This window comes from Ischnura elegans, chromosome 13 (assembly GCF_921293095.1).
Source record: "Ischnura elegans chromosome 13, ioIscEleg1.1, whole genome shotgun sequence".
Taxonomy (NCBI): domain Eukaryota; kingdom Metazoa; phylum Arthropoda; class Insecta; order Odonata; family Coenagrionidae; genus Ischnura; species Ischnura elegans.
Window position 1 is genome coordinate 10,849,382 of NC_060258.1, and position 17,227 is coordinate 10,866,608.

Here is a 17,227-nt window from a genome sequence, read left to right on the forward strand (position 1 = left end):
CATTTATCAAATTCCCGAACAACAACAAGTTTGTCTGGAAATTTAAGAATCACGACATACTTTATAATGCCAATAACATCCTGCAGATTTATTTACAAATCTCTCCCTAAAATTACGGGGCAAATTTATTTTTTAACAACCAAGCATATTAAGCCAAACATATTATTGCCAATCGCATATGAGTGATCAACACCTGTTGGGTTATTGGAGCTGATTTATGCTGGCCGGCCCCAATCGTAAACGTTTTTCCAAGGGGTAAAGTGGGAAATTTAATTCCCAAACCTTTCAATTCTTTAACCTTATTCTCAGAAATCACCGAGACCTGGCTTCCCGTGTCTACAAGAGCATACATCGAATTGTTCCACTGGAGCAATTCTATCTCTGGGCACAAATGAGGCCTCCCCTCCTCCTCATACTCGAGACTGGATTCCTTCCTATACGGTCGAATGGAGACTTCCACTTTCATACTCGGCGAGTTTGGGTGGGGGAAGTCGATTGACCCAAACTCTTTGAGTTTTCCGTACGTGGAGGTGGAAATGAAAAATCCATTTAAGGTTGGAGCACATTACCCTCGTCACGGCTCCCCGCATTCGGACCTCTCTCATCTCCCCCCCGCTCTCCTGGACTGAGTCTGCCCTCTACCTCTATTTTCTCCGCAATTCCACCAATTAAACCCACGGCGTGTCTGATTTCATATCGCGTTGACATTCGGGTGTGTCTCACCTGGCCTTCCTACAGGCAGTTGGGATTCGTCTAAACGTCCGAGCATTATTAAGAGTCTTTCATACTTAGCCACCTCAGAACTTCGGAGCAAATACTGGGCGTATGGTGAGAAATGTGGTATTAATAACGCCACTATCTCCTCCTTATTCTCTTGCGGCTCGCAAAGTCTTATTGCGGTCATTTTTCGGGTCGTGTATTCCTGCATACTACTTCCCTGTGCCCTCCGATATATCCCTGAATGATCTGATAATTAATACGGTGCTCCTTTCTCCAGTACCGCGCATAAAATACACGTTTTAACTCTTCCATGTCCTCTGGGAAAGGAGAAATTGCGTCGGCCCATCCGTTCCCACCTTCAATTAGTTTTTGATAGAAAAATCGCGATATACTTCAAGCGGGATTGCGTGAACTGAATAGTAATTTTCATCCCCTCTCGTGAATGCAATGGGGTGTTCATGCGGCCTTCCACGGAATTGCAAGTTGGACGGGGGACTTGGAATGTTTGTCATGGAAGTCATACCTCATGCCTTCATTTGACGGATTCCCGCCACCTCCCTTGCGAGATCTTTAATTCTCTTTACCTGTGGAATTTTCTCCTCCTGCACGTCTTGGGATATCACTACCACTTGTTCCTTCAAATTCTAGGCTCCTCATTCACTTCCCTTTTCACCTCCTTAATCCGTTCGTTAACAACAGCCTTAATTCCCTCTAGTTTCCCATCTAAGTATTTGAGTTTTTTTTTAGATTCTGCCTCTCCTACCGCTCATTCAAAAAACACTCCCTCCTTTCCTTCATCATTCTTTCACATCTCTCGTCATTCTGTTTTCAATCCTCTTTCCTGCTCTCCTCAAGTTTTTGATTATCCTCCTATCTATTCTCCTTCAGTTCCTCAAATTTCTCATGTAACCTTTTATTATCCTACCTTCTACTCTCCGCCATTCTCCTCATCAATTCAAATAACTCATTAAGGCTTGTACTATTGGGAACATTTGTCTTTGACTTCAGCCTTAACTTTTTTATTTAGTGGTTCACCCTCACAAACGTCAATAATTTTTACCTAACTATCTGCGTCAGTCAGTTTAATATTTCTGTGGATAACGGCACTCCTTAAACGCTTTGATTTTATTTAGGAATTATTTTCTTCAAACTGTATTATAATTTACCTACATATGGTAGTTTTACCCTACGCGACGATGCATTGCTTTGATATGACAGAGAGATTAGTGTGTGCGTGGCTTTGACGTCATTCCTTATCCCTTCTCCTTCATTGTTGAAATTGTTCATGTCTTCTTGCTAAAGAAGAGAAGAACAATTTCAAAAGGGACTCCGGCATTAAAATTCGCTGTACCTACTTGTCAACATGTAATCAGAAAAAAACAATCTACGACCCACTCCCCCAACCTCCCGCACCCTTTCCCCCACCACTTGACACAGATACATATATATATGAATTTAAGTTCCCAACTCTTCAGAATCCCTCGAGAAAGCGACCAGCATCTGTCTGAGAACTTTGGAGCCACCCAAGAATTGACGTGGTGATGTAGCCCAAAAGTTTTATTCAACATGATTACCATTTGTTCTCAGACTGGAGACTGCATTCATAAAAATTTATAGGTTCTAGCCAAGCGATAAAAAGAAAACTTTTTTCAAAAGCCAAAAGTCTTCAAATAAGGTTACCGCATTACCCTGACCCTGAGCCCTCAGTGGCGTTAAAAATTATTTTGGTGCAATCGAGGGATGATTGAAAGTAACGTCATCGCCGTATGCACTATAAAGTTATTTTTAGGAAGATATTACAGGATTAATTTGTATCCTCAACCGAGGGAAAACAGATAAGTCCATTTACTTTACCCTAGAGTGTAGAGGTCATACTCGTAGAGTGAGCTGAATTATCTACTACGTAGTATGTAACGAGTCCGACATTGATCAACATTTCAGTTTCAACAATATTTTTATCTGTACAAATAAGGGTGTCATTAAGAAGAATTCCGGAATGTTTTTTTCTTTTTCGGCCATAGAGCGAAAACCGTTGCTCAAATCGTTCTGGAGCATTGAAAAAGTTTACAGTGCCACGTACCCACCACCTTCTTTGATTCTCTGAGCGGTGTAGGTATAGGGTGTGTCTCAACGAAAATGATTTTTCTGCGCCATGGATATTCTGATAGCGTTCCCATTAACAAAATACCAGGGACCAATTTCAGCTGTGGGAAATTCCATTATAAAAATATTTCGAGGCTCTTTGATCAATATTATACACTGTAATGCATTTTACCACCTGGCAACGTGGTTACAGCAGATTGGCCTTAGATTAGGAACGTATAAAACCGTATCCGGCTCGATTTTGTGGAAGTTCCTTATATCCATGATAAATTAAAATGTGACGACTGTGGAATTTGTTATGTTGGTCAGACTGGAAGAAAATTCGAAGACAGAGTGAAGGAACATAGAAGAAGTTTTATATACAATGATGGGAAATCTTGTTTCGCTAATCATTTATGCCTCTGTAACCATTTTAGCAATTTTGACGAACATATTTTACATTGTATTGACAAAGGGCTTAAACTAGATTTAATGGAAAAATTCGAAAATGCCAATAACCCGGATGGACTTTGTAATGACGTTTTATTTTGTAAGGACTCTCCTTTTTTAAAATGCATCCCCATGGCGTAAAAACCCTGACCTTCACTCCGATCCACTCGATGTATGTTTTCGTCCTTTACTCACTTGTTCACCAAAAACCGTTCCCCTTCCACTCCCCCACACCAATTCCATACGCCCTCACCTCCTACCTTGGCCTGGGTATATATACCGAGAGAGTACTGAATTTTTCACCTTGATAATGACACTAAAATGTGTTGAAACCATGGTCGGTGCTGAGTTGTAATATATAAAAAGTGTGGAAATTACCATCGTGTTCTTCTTTTTATCTTAGATTAGGAAATAGTGCGGTGACGTCACGTGCTACCTGCATCCAAGATAGCGGCGGGGTAGTGGGTGCGGTTATTGCGTTGTTGGCAGTGCGAGCAAAGGATGGTTAAAATTCACATGACGCAACATATTTCCCATTCCCTGCCTGCTTATGTGAAACTATATTTTAGCAAAATAGTTCACATTTGTTACAATAATTGCAACATTTAAGCCTCACTACCTATTGAAGTATAATGGGTAACTTTTTCTAGCCTAAATTTGTATATGCAAGTGATATAGAAGAAATAATACTACTCTATCGTTATATTCACCTATAGAAATACCATTTTGTTTCCTCTAGCAACTTCTTAAGCATGTCCAGCGTTGAGAGAAAACAGTCCTTCCTGCAACAGAAAGTCAAATTAGTCATTAATTAGTATGACACCTGGACGGAATGAAATATCTTTTATCAAGTGTTTTTGTTTTGGATATTTTACTCCATAAGCAGAGTGGAACAGCTAACACTTCAACAAAGACTAATGTCAAGGGTATATATTGAATTCCTTCACAAGAGCGAGAGATTGAGACGATGTAGTCCCTTCATCCATCCAATCTCTCCTCATTGCATTAACTGTTATTTTTAAATTTACGCGATTTGAAATAATATAGTTCATATACAGAATGAATAGCAACTAAAAGAGTACCTGTAACAACAAAAATGAAAGATAGACGATAGTTACATTACATGTCAAATAGTAACTTAACAGAACAACAAACTAATGCGATAGCCACCATCTCAGTATTTAGCTAATTATTTGGTTGTTTTTCATTTTATGGGAGGAGGTCAGGTCAGTAAAATGTTTACTTGTCGAAGAAAAGGGATCAATATCCTTCGGGATGGAATTCATTAGGAAGGAAAGCCGGTATAATAAAGAACAGTTAATTATTAATAGTTTGGATATTGGTTTGTAGGCGAAGCAGGGAGATCGAACCGTTGTGTCGGAAAGACCTTTAGAATGTTGTCTTTTGACTTGAATAATCTCAATATAAAAGGTAATACTGATCACATATCCTTTTGCTGATCATGGTGGCCTAAAATCTTCAGGGATTTTCCATTTTTAAAAATATTCAACCTTACGTTATTCTGACGGTTGAAAACATCAAACATTTTTAGTTGGCTATTCAACCGGAATAAATCAGGTACCAGGTATTTGTCATGTTAATCTTATCGTGTGACTTAAACATAGTATGCATGCGGAAAAGCATTGTAAATATCATTTGTGTTCTTGGTATACTTCGAGCTTCAATAGGTCACATCACCCGTAGACTCAAAATATATATATTTTAGATATCTTTCATTTTATGAGTGCTCCAAGGGTACATTCAATGCAAATCATCTGATATACAGATATGCCTGTCAATATGAATACATAGGAATCCTTCATTCCTTTAAATAATGCTCTTCCATTTATCCGAAACTATTATCACTATAGTGCAATATTACAAATGGAATGGCGATCAGGTATTATTGCAGAGATAGTTCTTTTTTTAAATTTTAGGTGATGGCAGCGGACACTCTGGAAATAGATGATTCTATTCGAGTTTGGACACAATCAATTATAAAGTATAGTCTAAGTAAATCATGAGGAACTATGGTGGGGTATTTCTTTGTTTAAAATGCCACGCGTACGTGTGATATCAGATGAACAAATTAGGGCTATGCTGCCGCGCCAATTTTTTGTTGGTTCCAACGTTTCTCGACCAATGCTGGTCACTTTTTGCAGGTAATCTGACGAAGAGGTAACTTTTATTCATATAGATCGCTGTTTGTGTCTGGGAGTTGGGTTAGGGGATTCAAGAGGAAAGAGGAGAAAGTTCAAAGTTTTTCTGGATTACCGGTTTCCAAGTACGAATTATTATAAGGTTGGTATCCCGGTTAAAATTATTCTCCTCTTTTCTACTATGGTGAGGTCTTGTAACACCAAAGGAGTCAACCAGTCGAGATGGAGCCAGGATGAAGGCTTGCGTATCGATGTGGAATTCAATCGAACGCCAGAGGATAGGTACCTGCTAGTGTGTGCGGGGAAAAGGTGGCTGGATGATTTAGAAGATGACCTCAATGCAAATTGGCGTGAGGAAATGGCAACTTCTTGTTTTTAATTGAGACATAGGTGGCGTAAAGTGTCTGCTTCCTATAAAATCTCAGGACTCTAACTTAAGATATAAAGATACCCACCAAAATATGGAACCAATATCGCAGAGTGAAGATGAATGTGCCGGAGATAGCGGCAAGATAAAAGCCCGGTTAAGCAAGGATCACGAAGACAACGAAGTAAAGAATGGTATGTACAGATTCTAGCACCAAAATATTCGATGCTGATAAGCTTACCCTCACCGCAATGACCGATTAAAGGGCCACTATGTGACACAGCAGAACCATATGAAGTCGATATGCAATGCGGCCGCTTAAAATAATCACTTGTTGCAGGGATTACGCTTCTTGCCAAACATAGAAGAGTCAGAGAGGGATCTTAAGAAATTTTGTATTAGATATGGAAAAGAGAGTGGGCAACTTTAGCCTCAAATTTGATGAAAAGAAAATCAAGATATTGGTATTTTACATATCAGATTCCGACTCGTGACCCATTTATAGTGAATGCGGTTGAAGGGTCACAATTGAAGGTATGTATGAAAGGTCCTCTTCCCTGATCAACTAAAATATTTACCATGGTTAATGATCGTTATGTACTGACCAGTGGATACAATTTAAAATACTAAGGTTTCAAAGTAAAACGTAGAAGGTATGCTGAGGGAAACATGCACACAAATATGTGAAAATAACAAAGAAAGTTTGATACATTTTCCCGGGTTACGGCCACGTTGGTTAGTTTTAGCGGACTTAACCCGCTAAGCTGTTATCTATGTCATCACCTTGGAAGCCTCTGTACCAATGGAGGTATTTTATGGAATGGAAGTCTGTCTTGTAGTACAGTTCAGAACATATACTTCTCCTTTCTTATTTTTGCCAAAGCTTTTTTTTTAATTATAATGTAGAATTATAGACATCTAGACTCACCCATTGGTTGCTGAATGATCAACGCTCTGCTGGGCATCAGCTTGTGCCCATTGGTCTCTTGTCAGAATATTTTCATTCACTGCCTCCGAAGGGTGCTGATAGCTTTAAATATAAAATCATTTTCGACATAAGATGATTTCTATTTGATTGCAAGAGTTAGCAGCCCATAAAAATATCAAAATATTTTATAAATGGACATTCAAAAATAGACATACAGCTGAGTCCTTCAAATAACCACCCATTTGGAATAAAATTCACCCTGTGCGAGAAATTTTTCCATTCAAATCAGGGTCTCAGGTCTTTAAAAAATTATAATATTAACCACTGCCGCTGGAGACTTGAAGTTAAACATTTCTTCTTCAGTCTTCAGTGGTCTCGTGAAGTCTTGACCCTTCGAGAAACGTCAATATTCTCGGGTCCTCTCAGAAAATAAAATATTATATATATTTAAATTATCTCTTTTATATACTGAGTATAATTTCACAAAAAGATCATTCAATGCAATGGATTATTTATTCATAGCAAATGCATGTTGTAAAAAATTGATATAGCTAATTTAAGAAAAATTATTCATTACTTGCCTATCCAAAATTTTATGATGATCATGATTTTTGATACCTTAGTTATCATCCATAATCATTGGTAAAAGATGTGTAGTGATTCAGTGTAGTAGTTCTCATTTTTGTTAATTTAATACTTAATGTCTCGGTTTTATTATGTTACTGACAAAATAAGCATTGGTGTAACCCTTTGGATAAAATAAAATATATATCTAACTATAAATGGGTAAGGATAAAGGGGCAAGACTTCTCGAGACTGGATTGGATTATAGTCCCATGGGTGACTCTCGCCGCACCGAGAGTCTTGTCGACAATCGCGAGAAATTCAAGTCTCGTCTGGACCACCGAGACGAGACTCTCACAAATCACCATTTAAAACCATACGTAGGATGTGATACTCTTTTGATGTAAAGTATTATAATACGACGGAATAATTCGTTTTAAATGTGCTGAGAAATAGCCATTAATCGAAATATATACTAGATTGAAACGTTTTATCCATTTCAACCGCCATTCATTCCTAACAGGAATTGGTTACATCTGAAAGTCGTCATTTCCAAGTTGGACGATTTTGTTTTTTTATTTTAGTTGTTGCTAGGTGAAAGATTCAGCGTTCCCTACTGAAAACAAAACATTTTATGGAAACATATGCTTCATTTTATTGGCATGCGTGTTTCCATTTCGTAAGAAGCGTTACGTCTTGCTTACAACTTAGTTAAAAAAGATAAATTATCAAACTTGGACATGCTTTTCTGCAGTTAGCGATTCATGTGAGGATTAGATGGAACAATATAAACTATGAGAAAAATTAGATCTAGGATGTTAGAAGAAACGTTTAGAGATACTATCATAGATTTTATTTATCCCATTTAATTGTCTTGGCTCAACTCTCGTGCCGACAATTTGTGTCTTCTCTGTGCTCTGAGGTGTAGTGTGGAGTCAGTGATTCCCTCGTGTCCCAAATGTGAGCTCTCTGTTAAACGATACAAAGTAGCGTAATCTGTGAGAAGTGCTCTTATACGTACCGATAATCCTGTCCGTCTGCTTTAGACGCTGATGTATCAGCGATTGAGGATGTCGGGCGGTCTTCCATTAGCGGATCCTGCTCTCCTGGACACGGGAGTATAGACATTGGCACTCCTTCCTCCATGTCTTCGATCGACCCCCGGGAAGCAACGGCTGATTTGAGCATGATGATAGAACTCCTGGATCGAGTGAAAATTATTAAAAGTGAATAAACAAATAAATAAATAGTAAAGTAATAAAAGTGAGCGAACAGGAGCTAAAGGACACTGTAGAATCATTAAAGTTAGTAATCAGTGAGCATTGACCACTTCATTCCGTCTATTGATTACTAAACCAAACCATGTATCAAGCATTTAACGATAGTGCTGCCACAAATGCATGTGTGAAAAATCTTGAATCACACCTAACTGATTACAGTACCATTATGAGGGATAGCAGAAGCACGAATGATGTAATGCTTTGAAAAATCTAAGCTATGGTTGTATTCGTGGCTACTGTGCTACGAAAACCGTATGGCTGGATATCATGAAAGATTGAGTGAAAATATGTTTGTGCGATCCTATATGGTTTAGAAGATTGGACCATTTTAAAAAGTAATCAGAAAAGAATAGTGACCTTGGCGCCCTGGTGCAGGAGATGAATGCTGAAGGCGAAATGGACGGATGGGGTGAGGAATAAGGAGGAAGGAGATTATGTAGAAGAAAGACCACTAGAGATCGCTGTATGACGAAGAAGAACAAGGTGGATTGGCAACAGAATTAGAAACAGAAGTTAATACGTGGGAAACAAATAGGGTGGATAAACCGATGGAAAAGTCTCCTAAGGAAGATATTAGGATAAATATTAGTGTTATTTCGTGAGAAACATAACAACCTCCGTCCCGGCGTATTGTATTACAATACATCAACTTTTGCATTTTTTCATCGCTTACCATAGTTAAATTTCGCTATTAAAATTGGTTCGGGTCGTCCAGTAAGACGACATCATCATAAAGATGCGTGATTTACAGAAATCAGTAATGTTGTTTGTTAACATCTAAGTGAACAGGAATACGTAGATATTTCCCTGGACTGAGGAGAATATTGGATGGGGGATTAATGGAAAAATCTTCAGAGTAGGACATGAGGACAAATATTGGAGTCAGATGAAGAAGGATTCGGGGAAAAAGAGCTTCAAGGAGGTTGAAAAACTGCCAATGGGAGACATAGGGAGAAATGATGACCTGCAGTGGGTGTAACAAACTTAGGATTGAAATACTTTGCAGGGATGTATGCATTCTAAATCCTGAGAAAAAGCATTGAAAAAATATGCATTTGATACATCACATCACCGTGAGTATATGTTTCAGAAAACGCCCCTAATTTTACCTTATTTCTCCGTTCTCACTTGTATCACTGCTATTCAATTACGAGAGTGGACACTTTTGTAAACCCATTTAAATGAACACAAGGTAGCAAATCCAGAGAACAAGCGTATAACTCCTTGTTTCATTATTGGTGCATTTTTTTCGAACGCGAATTACTGAATAAAGAATATCAGCACAAAAAAAACTAATTAAAAAATTGTTTTTCAATGTTGGTAAATTTTTTCACGATTTCGTGGTTGATACATTCAAAACAAAAATTTTTCAGTCTTCGATACGTTTGTAACACGACTCACGCACTGATATGTGGTCACTTTTGCTGATATTGGCGAACCTAATATTGCTAATATTGATGACGTTTACGGTCGATAGAAATTATTATTTGTTGAAATGAATTGAGTAGATGCAATTGCAATCAAAGAAAGTGTTTTTTATGATATAAGAATTATATTTATACAAATAATATTTATATAAAACATTTCAAAATTAATTAGTTGCCTTCATCACAGTTATGGGCCTATAAATCGCTCTTTGAAAGAAAGATAAAGAAAAGAACATTCATAATCCCTTTAGAGACTTTAGAGATGCTCAATAATTGGTGAAATTTTTTGGCATGCATTGCATTGTTAATGCATTGAAATAAAATATGGAATGCACTCTGTATACATTTATTTTAAACGTCATCGGTAGGCTTCGCGGAGTGACGTCTCAAACATATTTTCCTATTTAATAATACAAAATATTTAACGATCACAGCGGTTACGTTTTACAAACATATCAGCTGAAAATAGAATTTTAAAAGAGATAAATAGTTATTTAGCTGCGACTTTAATGGTATTTTATTTTATTACAGCCGATGGATATCTAACAATTACCGTACAAACGTATACCTTCAAGGATATCCCTACCATCAAATTGGCTAACAGGACACAGAGCTTATATATAAATACAAGTATCGCGGATACGTAAGGATGGGGAAACTGCGATGACAACCATCGGCTAAATATAGTGATTATGGAAGCATTTTTTCAGTTAAAACTTCATAGCCCGGAGCTGCTTAAGGGAGAATTTAAATTTCAAGATTTTTCATTCTGAAAATATGAAAACTTTGCACTCAATCATAATTATCGAGGTTGATAAGTATTTCGGTAACAAAATATACACCAAAAAATATGCATTTTTGATATTTCCTCAATAGAGCTCAAAATGTATCCGTTTTTGATGTTGATTTGAACATTGGGTCGTAATGGGTGAATGTAGTTAATTTGTCAGAACAAAATTTAGCCACTTAAAAGTATCAGTCGGAGACTGATACTTTTAAGTCCAAAAATAGTCAAACTAATTTGGCGTAACTCTGACTATTATAAAAACTAAGAAACAGCGTCTCCAGATATTTAATTTTTGGGAGTGCATTGCATTGTTAATGCATTGAAATAAAGTATGGAATGCACTCGGTATACATTTATTTTTAACGTCATCGGTAGGCTTTGCGGAGTGACGTCTCAAACATACTTTCCTTGGACAAAATATTTAACGATCACAGCGGTTACGTTTTACAAACATATCAGCTGAAAATAGAATTTTAAGAGTGAAAAATAGTTATTTCGCTGCACAATTAATGAAATTTAATTTTGTTACAGCCGATGGATATCTAACAATTACTGTGCAAACGTATACTTTCAAGGATATCCCTACCACTAAATTGGCTAACAGGACACAAATCACATGCATAAATTGAATTATCACGAATGATGGGAAAACTCCAATTACAATCACCGGCTAAATACTTGTGATTATAGGAGCATTTTTCACTTAACACTTTATAACCCAGAGCTGCTTAAGGGAGAAATCAAATTTCAAGATTTTTCATTCTGAAAAGATGAAACTTTTTGCAATCAATCATAATTATCGAGGTAGATAAGTATTTCGACAACAAAATATACACCACAAAATAATATGCAGTTTCGATATTTTCTCAAAAGAGCTCAAAAATTATACGTTTTGATATTGATTTGAACATTGGGTCATAATGCGTTAATGTAGTTAATTTTTCAGAGCAAAACTTAGCCACTTAAAAATATCAGTTGGAGATTAAGTCCAAAAATTGTCAAACTAATTCGGCGGGACTCTGACCACGCTAAAAACTAAGAAACAGCGCCTCCTGATATTTAGAACCTCCCTTGCTCATCGCAAACAGTGGCAATAGTTATGAAAGGTCGGCCATTTTGTGCAGTGCATTCAAGTCTGTTGGATCACATTCCGCCCATGTATGGCGCGAATTTCCTCCAGGATAGCATAACCCCACATTGGGCCACACTGTCAACATGCATCTCATGCAATATAGGTCAGATTGAATAAGGGACGTGTGTGGAAAATCAATTAGTAAATCCAGAACCACACGATCAATTCGTAAGTCCCAAATGATGGATTGCTTAAGCGATAGGTTTTCAAGGACGAAAAGAATGATCACTCATTGAGCCATCATTTATGAATCACACAATTATTCCTACCGGTCTTCAATCAACCAATTACTCCGTCACTTTCCGTATTCACCACTTTCATTCAATTAAAAGCCTGGAGTGGCAATACAATGGCTCATAGATGCCTTGGGTTGTCCCTGGATGAAAGAGGGTACAAGAGATCAGGGGCGCAGCTAGGAATTAAAACGGGGGTGGGGTGGCTTAGGTGCAACTAATACCGGGGTGTGTGGGGGTCAAATTGACGGGGAGGTATTAGAACCTAGATTTATGCTATCCTTATCGGAAATCATCTGCAGATTAAATGTTAAATGTTCAACAGGAGAAAAAGCTCAATAAATTTTCAGAGCCCATGCCCAATTTATACACGAGATAAACAGCCTTGAATGTCCGCTGTTAGGTTCAGCCACGCCCAGCCCACGAAACTTATTGCCTATGGCTGACGCCGCGTGACGTGTGAGCAATATGATTGCCTCGTGAGTAATGCTAAGAGAATCAGAACACGCATTCATCCCGTGGAATAGTAGCCAAACGTTTCTCATAACGGCGGAAATGGTCATTCATAATTTAACGGTTTATGTCCTAAATCTTAGACCTAATCAATAAATATAATCTGTATATTGTTTAACCCCGGAGTAAATTATATCGCTCCGCTGAAAGTTAATGGAATTGTTTGCAAGGAAGAGTAAATTTATCAGTACTGTGAAAGGATGCTACAGTGGACTAATAATACGAATGATTAATACACAATTCGTGTGCTTGAAGCTAATGCCGGGAAAGTTATGGGAAAGAGTCGTGGGATAAGCTACTTACATATCAAAGATAAGAGAAAGTTTGTTGTGAGACGCAGATATACCCGGATGTTCAGGGGCAGAAATCAGGAACTGTATATCGTTTGCATAAACGACTAAAGAAAAGTTATGTACCAGCTTTTGCATTGAATGTATTGCTAGTGCAGGTTTATGAAGACGTTGCTATCTCGAAAATTTTCCTGTGCACCTCTTTGAGGGCATATTCATAGTTTTTCCCATTTTTAAATTAATTTTTAATCGATATAGTTATAAAATTGCACTTGTATCAACATTTCATTCATTATGTCTGCAGGATGATGCAACGCATTTCTTAGAAGCCCTTAATAAGCTTCGTAGATGAACATAATTAACGTAAGTAACAGTGTTCGGCGACAATTGGTGGAAATTTTTGATCTTCTTGAGAACAAAGAACGAATGATAAACTTCTACATTATTTTGTTTTATTTGGAAAAAACGACCCAAATATATATGCAACATAAGTAGAACTAAGTAATTCCGATTTATGCCTTGATAATGACACTACGGGTCGAAATCAGTTCGGCGTTCATTCAAACAAAATAGTCTGGAATTTTAGCGATCGTTATTTATTCTTTTAGTAGATGAACCCTGGAGCCTGCTACAACTACGCAAATTCCATGTGTTACTACAAGAAAGGTCGTCTTTCCAGGGTTGAAAGCATTACATTCGTAGGCAAAACATACTGCATCAGGAAGGCAAGTGCAATAAAGCAAAAGAAGAATCAAGATGATAAATGTGAGGGATTTTTTTGATATCTCCTATTCCAGAGAGAAATAAATTAGAATTGAAAAAACACAGAACATGACTTACTTCAGCACAATTCCTCCTTGTAAAAATCTTTCAATCTTTGCCCATGCCAAAAACATTGTAAAACGCAGAGGATTGCCTTTTTTCAATATTACCAAGGAAGCTTTTATATTATCTCAATTAATGGCATATAAATTAGCTCATGTGCATGAACATTAAAATATCAAGGAAATTATTTAGAATTGGAATTATACTCACAGTGAAATTGGACTTCGAAAGTGAAATGGCAGGCTTATTCAGAAGTTGTCTTCTAGCTTGCTGTCTGCAAGGAGCGTCTAAACAGCGTCTTCCTCGGCCTGAAAATAAACAGAGGATTATCTTACACTCATTTTTAATATTGCGTATCATCTGCTTTTCATCCTGTCAACCAAACTTGTCCTGATGTCCCATAATTGATATTCTTACAAACCGTATAAATATATATTTATTAATTTTTTTCCTTTCTTTAACAATATTTTCTCATATATGATATCAATGTCCGTATTCCTTACCTCAATTTGAAACAGTTTTGCAGCAAATATTTCTTTACTTAGATTGATGATTGGAGCATGGAAACGGCAGAAATTATTTATGAAAACGTATATTCCACATAGTGAAATACAATTTTCAGAGTTAATGATAATTGCAATGGTAAATCGCTGGATTCTATTAATTATAAACAACAAAGTAATACACCCACACTTTACACTTTCCAAACAGGTGCTTAATTGAAGCTCTGATGATTGCAGCGCCTCCCTAAGATTTAAATAGCTACTTATGGGACGGAATATTAAATTTTCATTTCAAATCGAACAGCACTAATAAAAATAGGGGCATTTCATGGAAGGTCGATCAGTCCGGTCGGTGGAATAGGTGTGGGAGTTCGGCCATTTTGTGCAGTGCTATCAAGTCTGTTGGATATCATTCCGCCCTCGTATTGCGCGAATTTCCTCCAGGGTAGCATAACCCCACACTGAGTAACACCTTCAACATGCGTCTCAGGCAATATAGGTCAGATTGAATAAGGGATGTATGCGGAAAATCAATTAGTAAATCCAGAATCGCACGATCAATTCGAAAGTCCCAAATGATTGATTGTAAAGTAATAGGTTTTCAAGGAAGGAAAGGAAAGATCATTCATTGAGCCATCATTTTATGAATCACACTATCATTCCCACCGCCCCTTAAACAATAGATTACTCCGTCAATTTCCGTATTCACCACTTTCATTCAATTAAAAGACAAGGGTGGCATTACAATCGCTCTTAGAGGCCGTGAGTTATCATTGGCTGAAATACTACAAGCGATGGTTTCATAGAGAGAGATAAAGGGACTAGGAGGAAGCATAATCTATATTAAGGCTATCTTTATCGGAAATCATCAGCAAGTTATACTGAAATACTCAATAGTAGAAAGCACTCAAAATTATGAATTCGTTTTAAATATTTCAAACAAAAAAGATATGAATAATACCAATTAGAGGTAAATTTTAACAGCTTATATCCGATTTTTACTCGAGATAAGCAGCCTTAAATGTCTGATGTCAGCTTCGGCCACGCCCAGTCCATGACCCGCATTTCTATTGGCAGACGCCGCTTGACGTGTGACCCTCATGATTGCATCGTGATTAATGCTAAGAGAATCAGGACAAGCATTCATTCCGGGAAATTCGCAGACAAAAGTTAATTCCTAATGGCGAAACAAGGCGATAACTGTGTTACGGTTGGTGCCCGTAATCGTCTGCCGAATCAATTGCGAATGTCTATATGTTTTTTTACCGCGTTACGATTTGCATCATACTTACGAAAGTCGAGAAAATAGTACGAGGAAGAGTATAATAATTAGTATTGAGAATTTTACTATGGTGGATGAATAATAAGAAAAATAATTACCCAATTCGTCCCCTTGCAACTAATTCCAGGAAAGTTATTTGAACAAAGTCGTGGGGTAAGCTACAGCTGAAACAGAAGAATAAAGTTTTTACTTAGGCGGAGATATACCCGGATCAATGGATGCGTAAATCAGGATGTATATACAACACCTGCATAAACGACAAATGAAGATTAGAGGCGGCGAGTTCAATTAATTTTTAGCTAGCGCAGGTGAGTAAATACGATATCATCTCGCTAAATTTCATTTGCTCTGCTTTACGGGTATATTAATAGTTTTTTCCATTTTAAAATTCATTTCAAGTCGATATAATTGTAAAATTTAACTTGTATCAACATTTAATTAATTACGTCTGCAAGTTGATGCAACGAATTCCTCAGGGTCCCTTACTGAGCTTATAAGATGAGGCCGGGAGCCTATTTTAACATACGCAAATACGCAGTGTTACTGGAAGAAAGGTCATCTATCAAGGGTTGGAAGCACTACATTCGTGGGCAAGAATTATTCTACCAAGAAGTCGACTGCAATAAAGCAAGAAATGATTTCAGGTGACTAATGTGAGGGATTATGCGGTAATTTATTTTCCAAAAGGAAAGAATTTGGGGTCGAGGAGAGAGAGATCATGACACAATACAGCCCAATTCCATCTCGTAAATATCTTTCAATCTTCTTTCTTTGTGGGCGTATTCAAAGTTTTTCCCATTTTTAAATTCATTTTTAATTGATACAGTTGTCAAAATTGTACTTGAATTAACATTTCATCCATTATGTGTGCAGGATGATGCAAGGCATTTCTTAGAGTTCCTTGGTAAGCTTCGCATATGAATGCTGGAGCTTGCTCTAACATACGCATTGCACTGGGAGAAAGGTCGTTTTTTCCAGGGTTAGGAGCACTATACTCAAGGGCAAGAACTATTGTGCCAGGAAGGAAGATGCAATGAAGCAAGAAAATATTCAAGGTGACAAATAAGAGGATTTTTGCGTATCATCTATTCCACATAGAAATAAATTGAGGTCGAGGAAAGACAGATCACGATACCTCATAACCCAATTCCTTCTTGTAAAAACCTTTAAATCTTCGTCGAACAACTTTGTAAAAAGCAGGAAAAGGCCTTCTTTCATTTATACGAATTGAATTGTTCTAATCTCTTAATTATTGCCACATAAAAATTACAAAGGAAGAAACATTAAAACATCATAAAGTTCACAGAGAGGCATTGTACTCACAGTAAAATTGGACCTCGCAAATGAATAGGCAGGCTTATTCAGAAGCTGTCTTCTAGCTTGCTGTCTTCAAAGAGCGTCTTAAAAGCGTCTTCTCAGGTCTGAAAGTAAGCGTAGGATTATATTACACTCATTTCTAATTTTCCGATTTCTTTGCTATTTATCTTTAAGTACTCGAAATAACGTCGATCATAGATAGCATGCGATTCATACGTTCAGGTCTGGTAGGGTCTACGATTTCCACACCGAAGGAAAATTTCCTGGATGAGTTATTGACTCACAGGTAATTGACGCATTCATTGGGGAGGTTTTATTGGAGCAAATAATAATGAGTGCAGAAATGAGAAAGTATTTCATGAAATTCA

The 17,227-nt window shown here is 37.3% G+C and overlaps 1 protein-coding gene across 4 annotated transcripts in view; it reads right to left on the minus strand.

Annotated features, from left to right (window-relative positions):
• Nucleotides 1–3,708: 3,708 nt before the first annotated feature.
• The window catches only part of LOC124169987, a 106,513-nt gene continuing 92,994 nt past the window's right edge, over nt 3,709–17,227 (minus strand). For 3 of the 4 annotated variants that reach the window (XR_006867279.1, XR_006867277.1, XR_006867278.1), the window contains exons 2-6: nt 16,866–16,963; nt 13,968–14,065; nt 8,292–8,471; nt 6,707–6,808; nt 3,713–4,034 (exon numbers count right to left, since the gene is read on the minus strand). Coding sequence is in view for 1 of the 4 variants with exons in the window: in XM_046548679.1 (XP_046404635.1) it covers nt 3,959–4,034 (76 nt within the window). In the remaining 3 variants the exon portion in view is untranslated. Of the gene's footprint in view, nt 4,035–6,706; nt 6,809–8,291; nt 8,472–13,967; nt 14,066–16,865; nt 16,964–17,227 lie in introns of all 4 variants that reach the window. The other variant, XM_046548679.1, reaches the window with a different exon arrangement.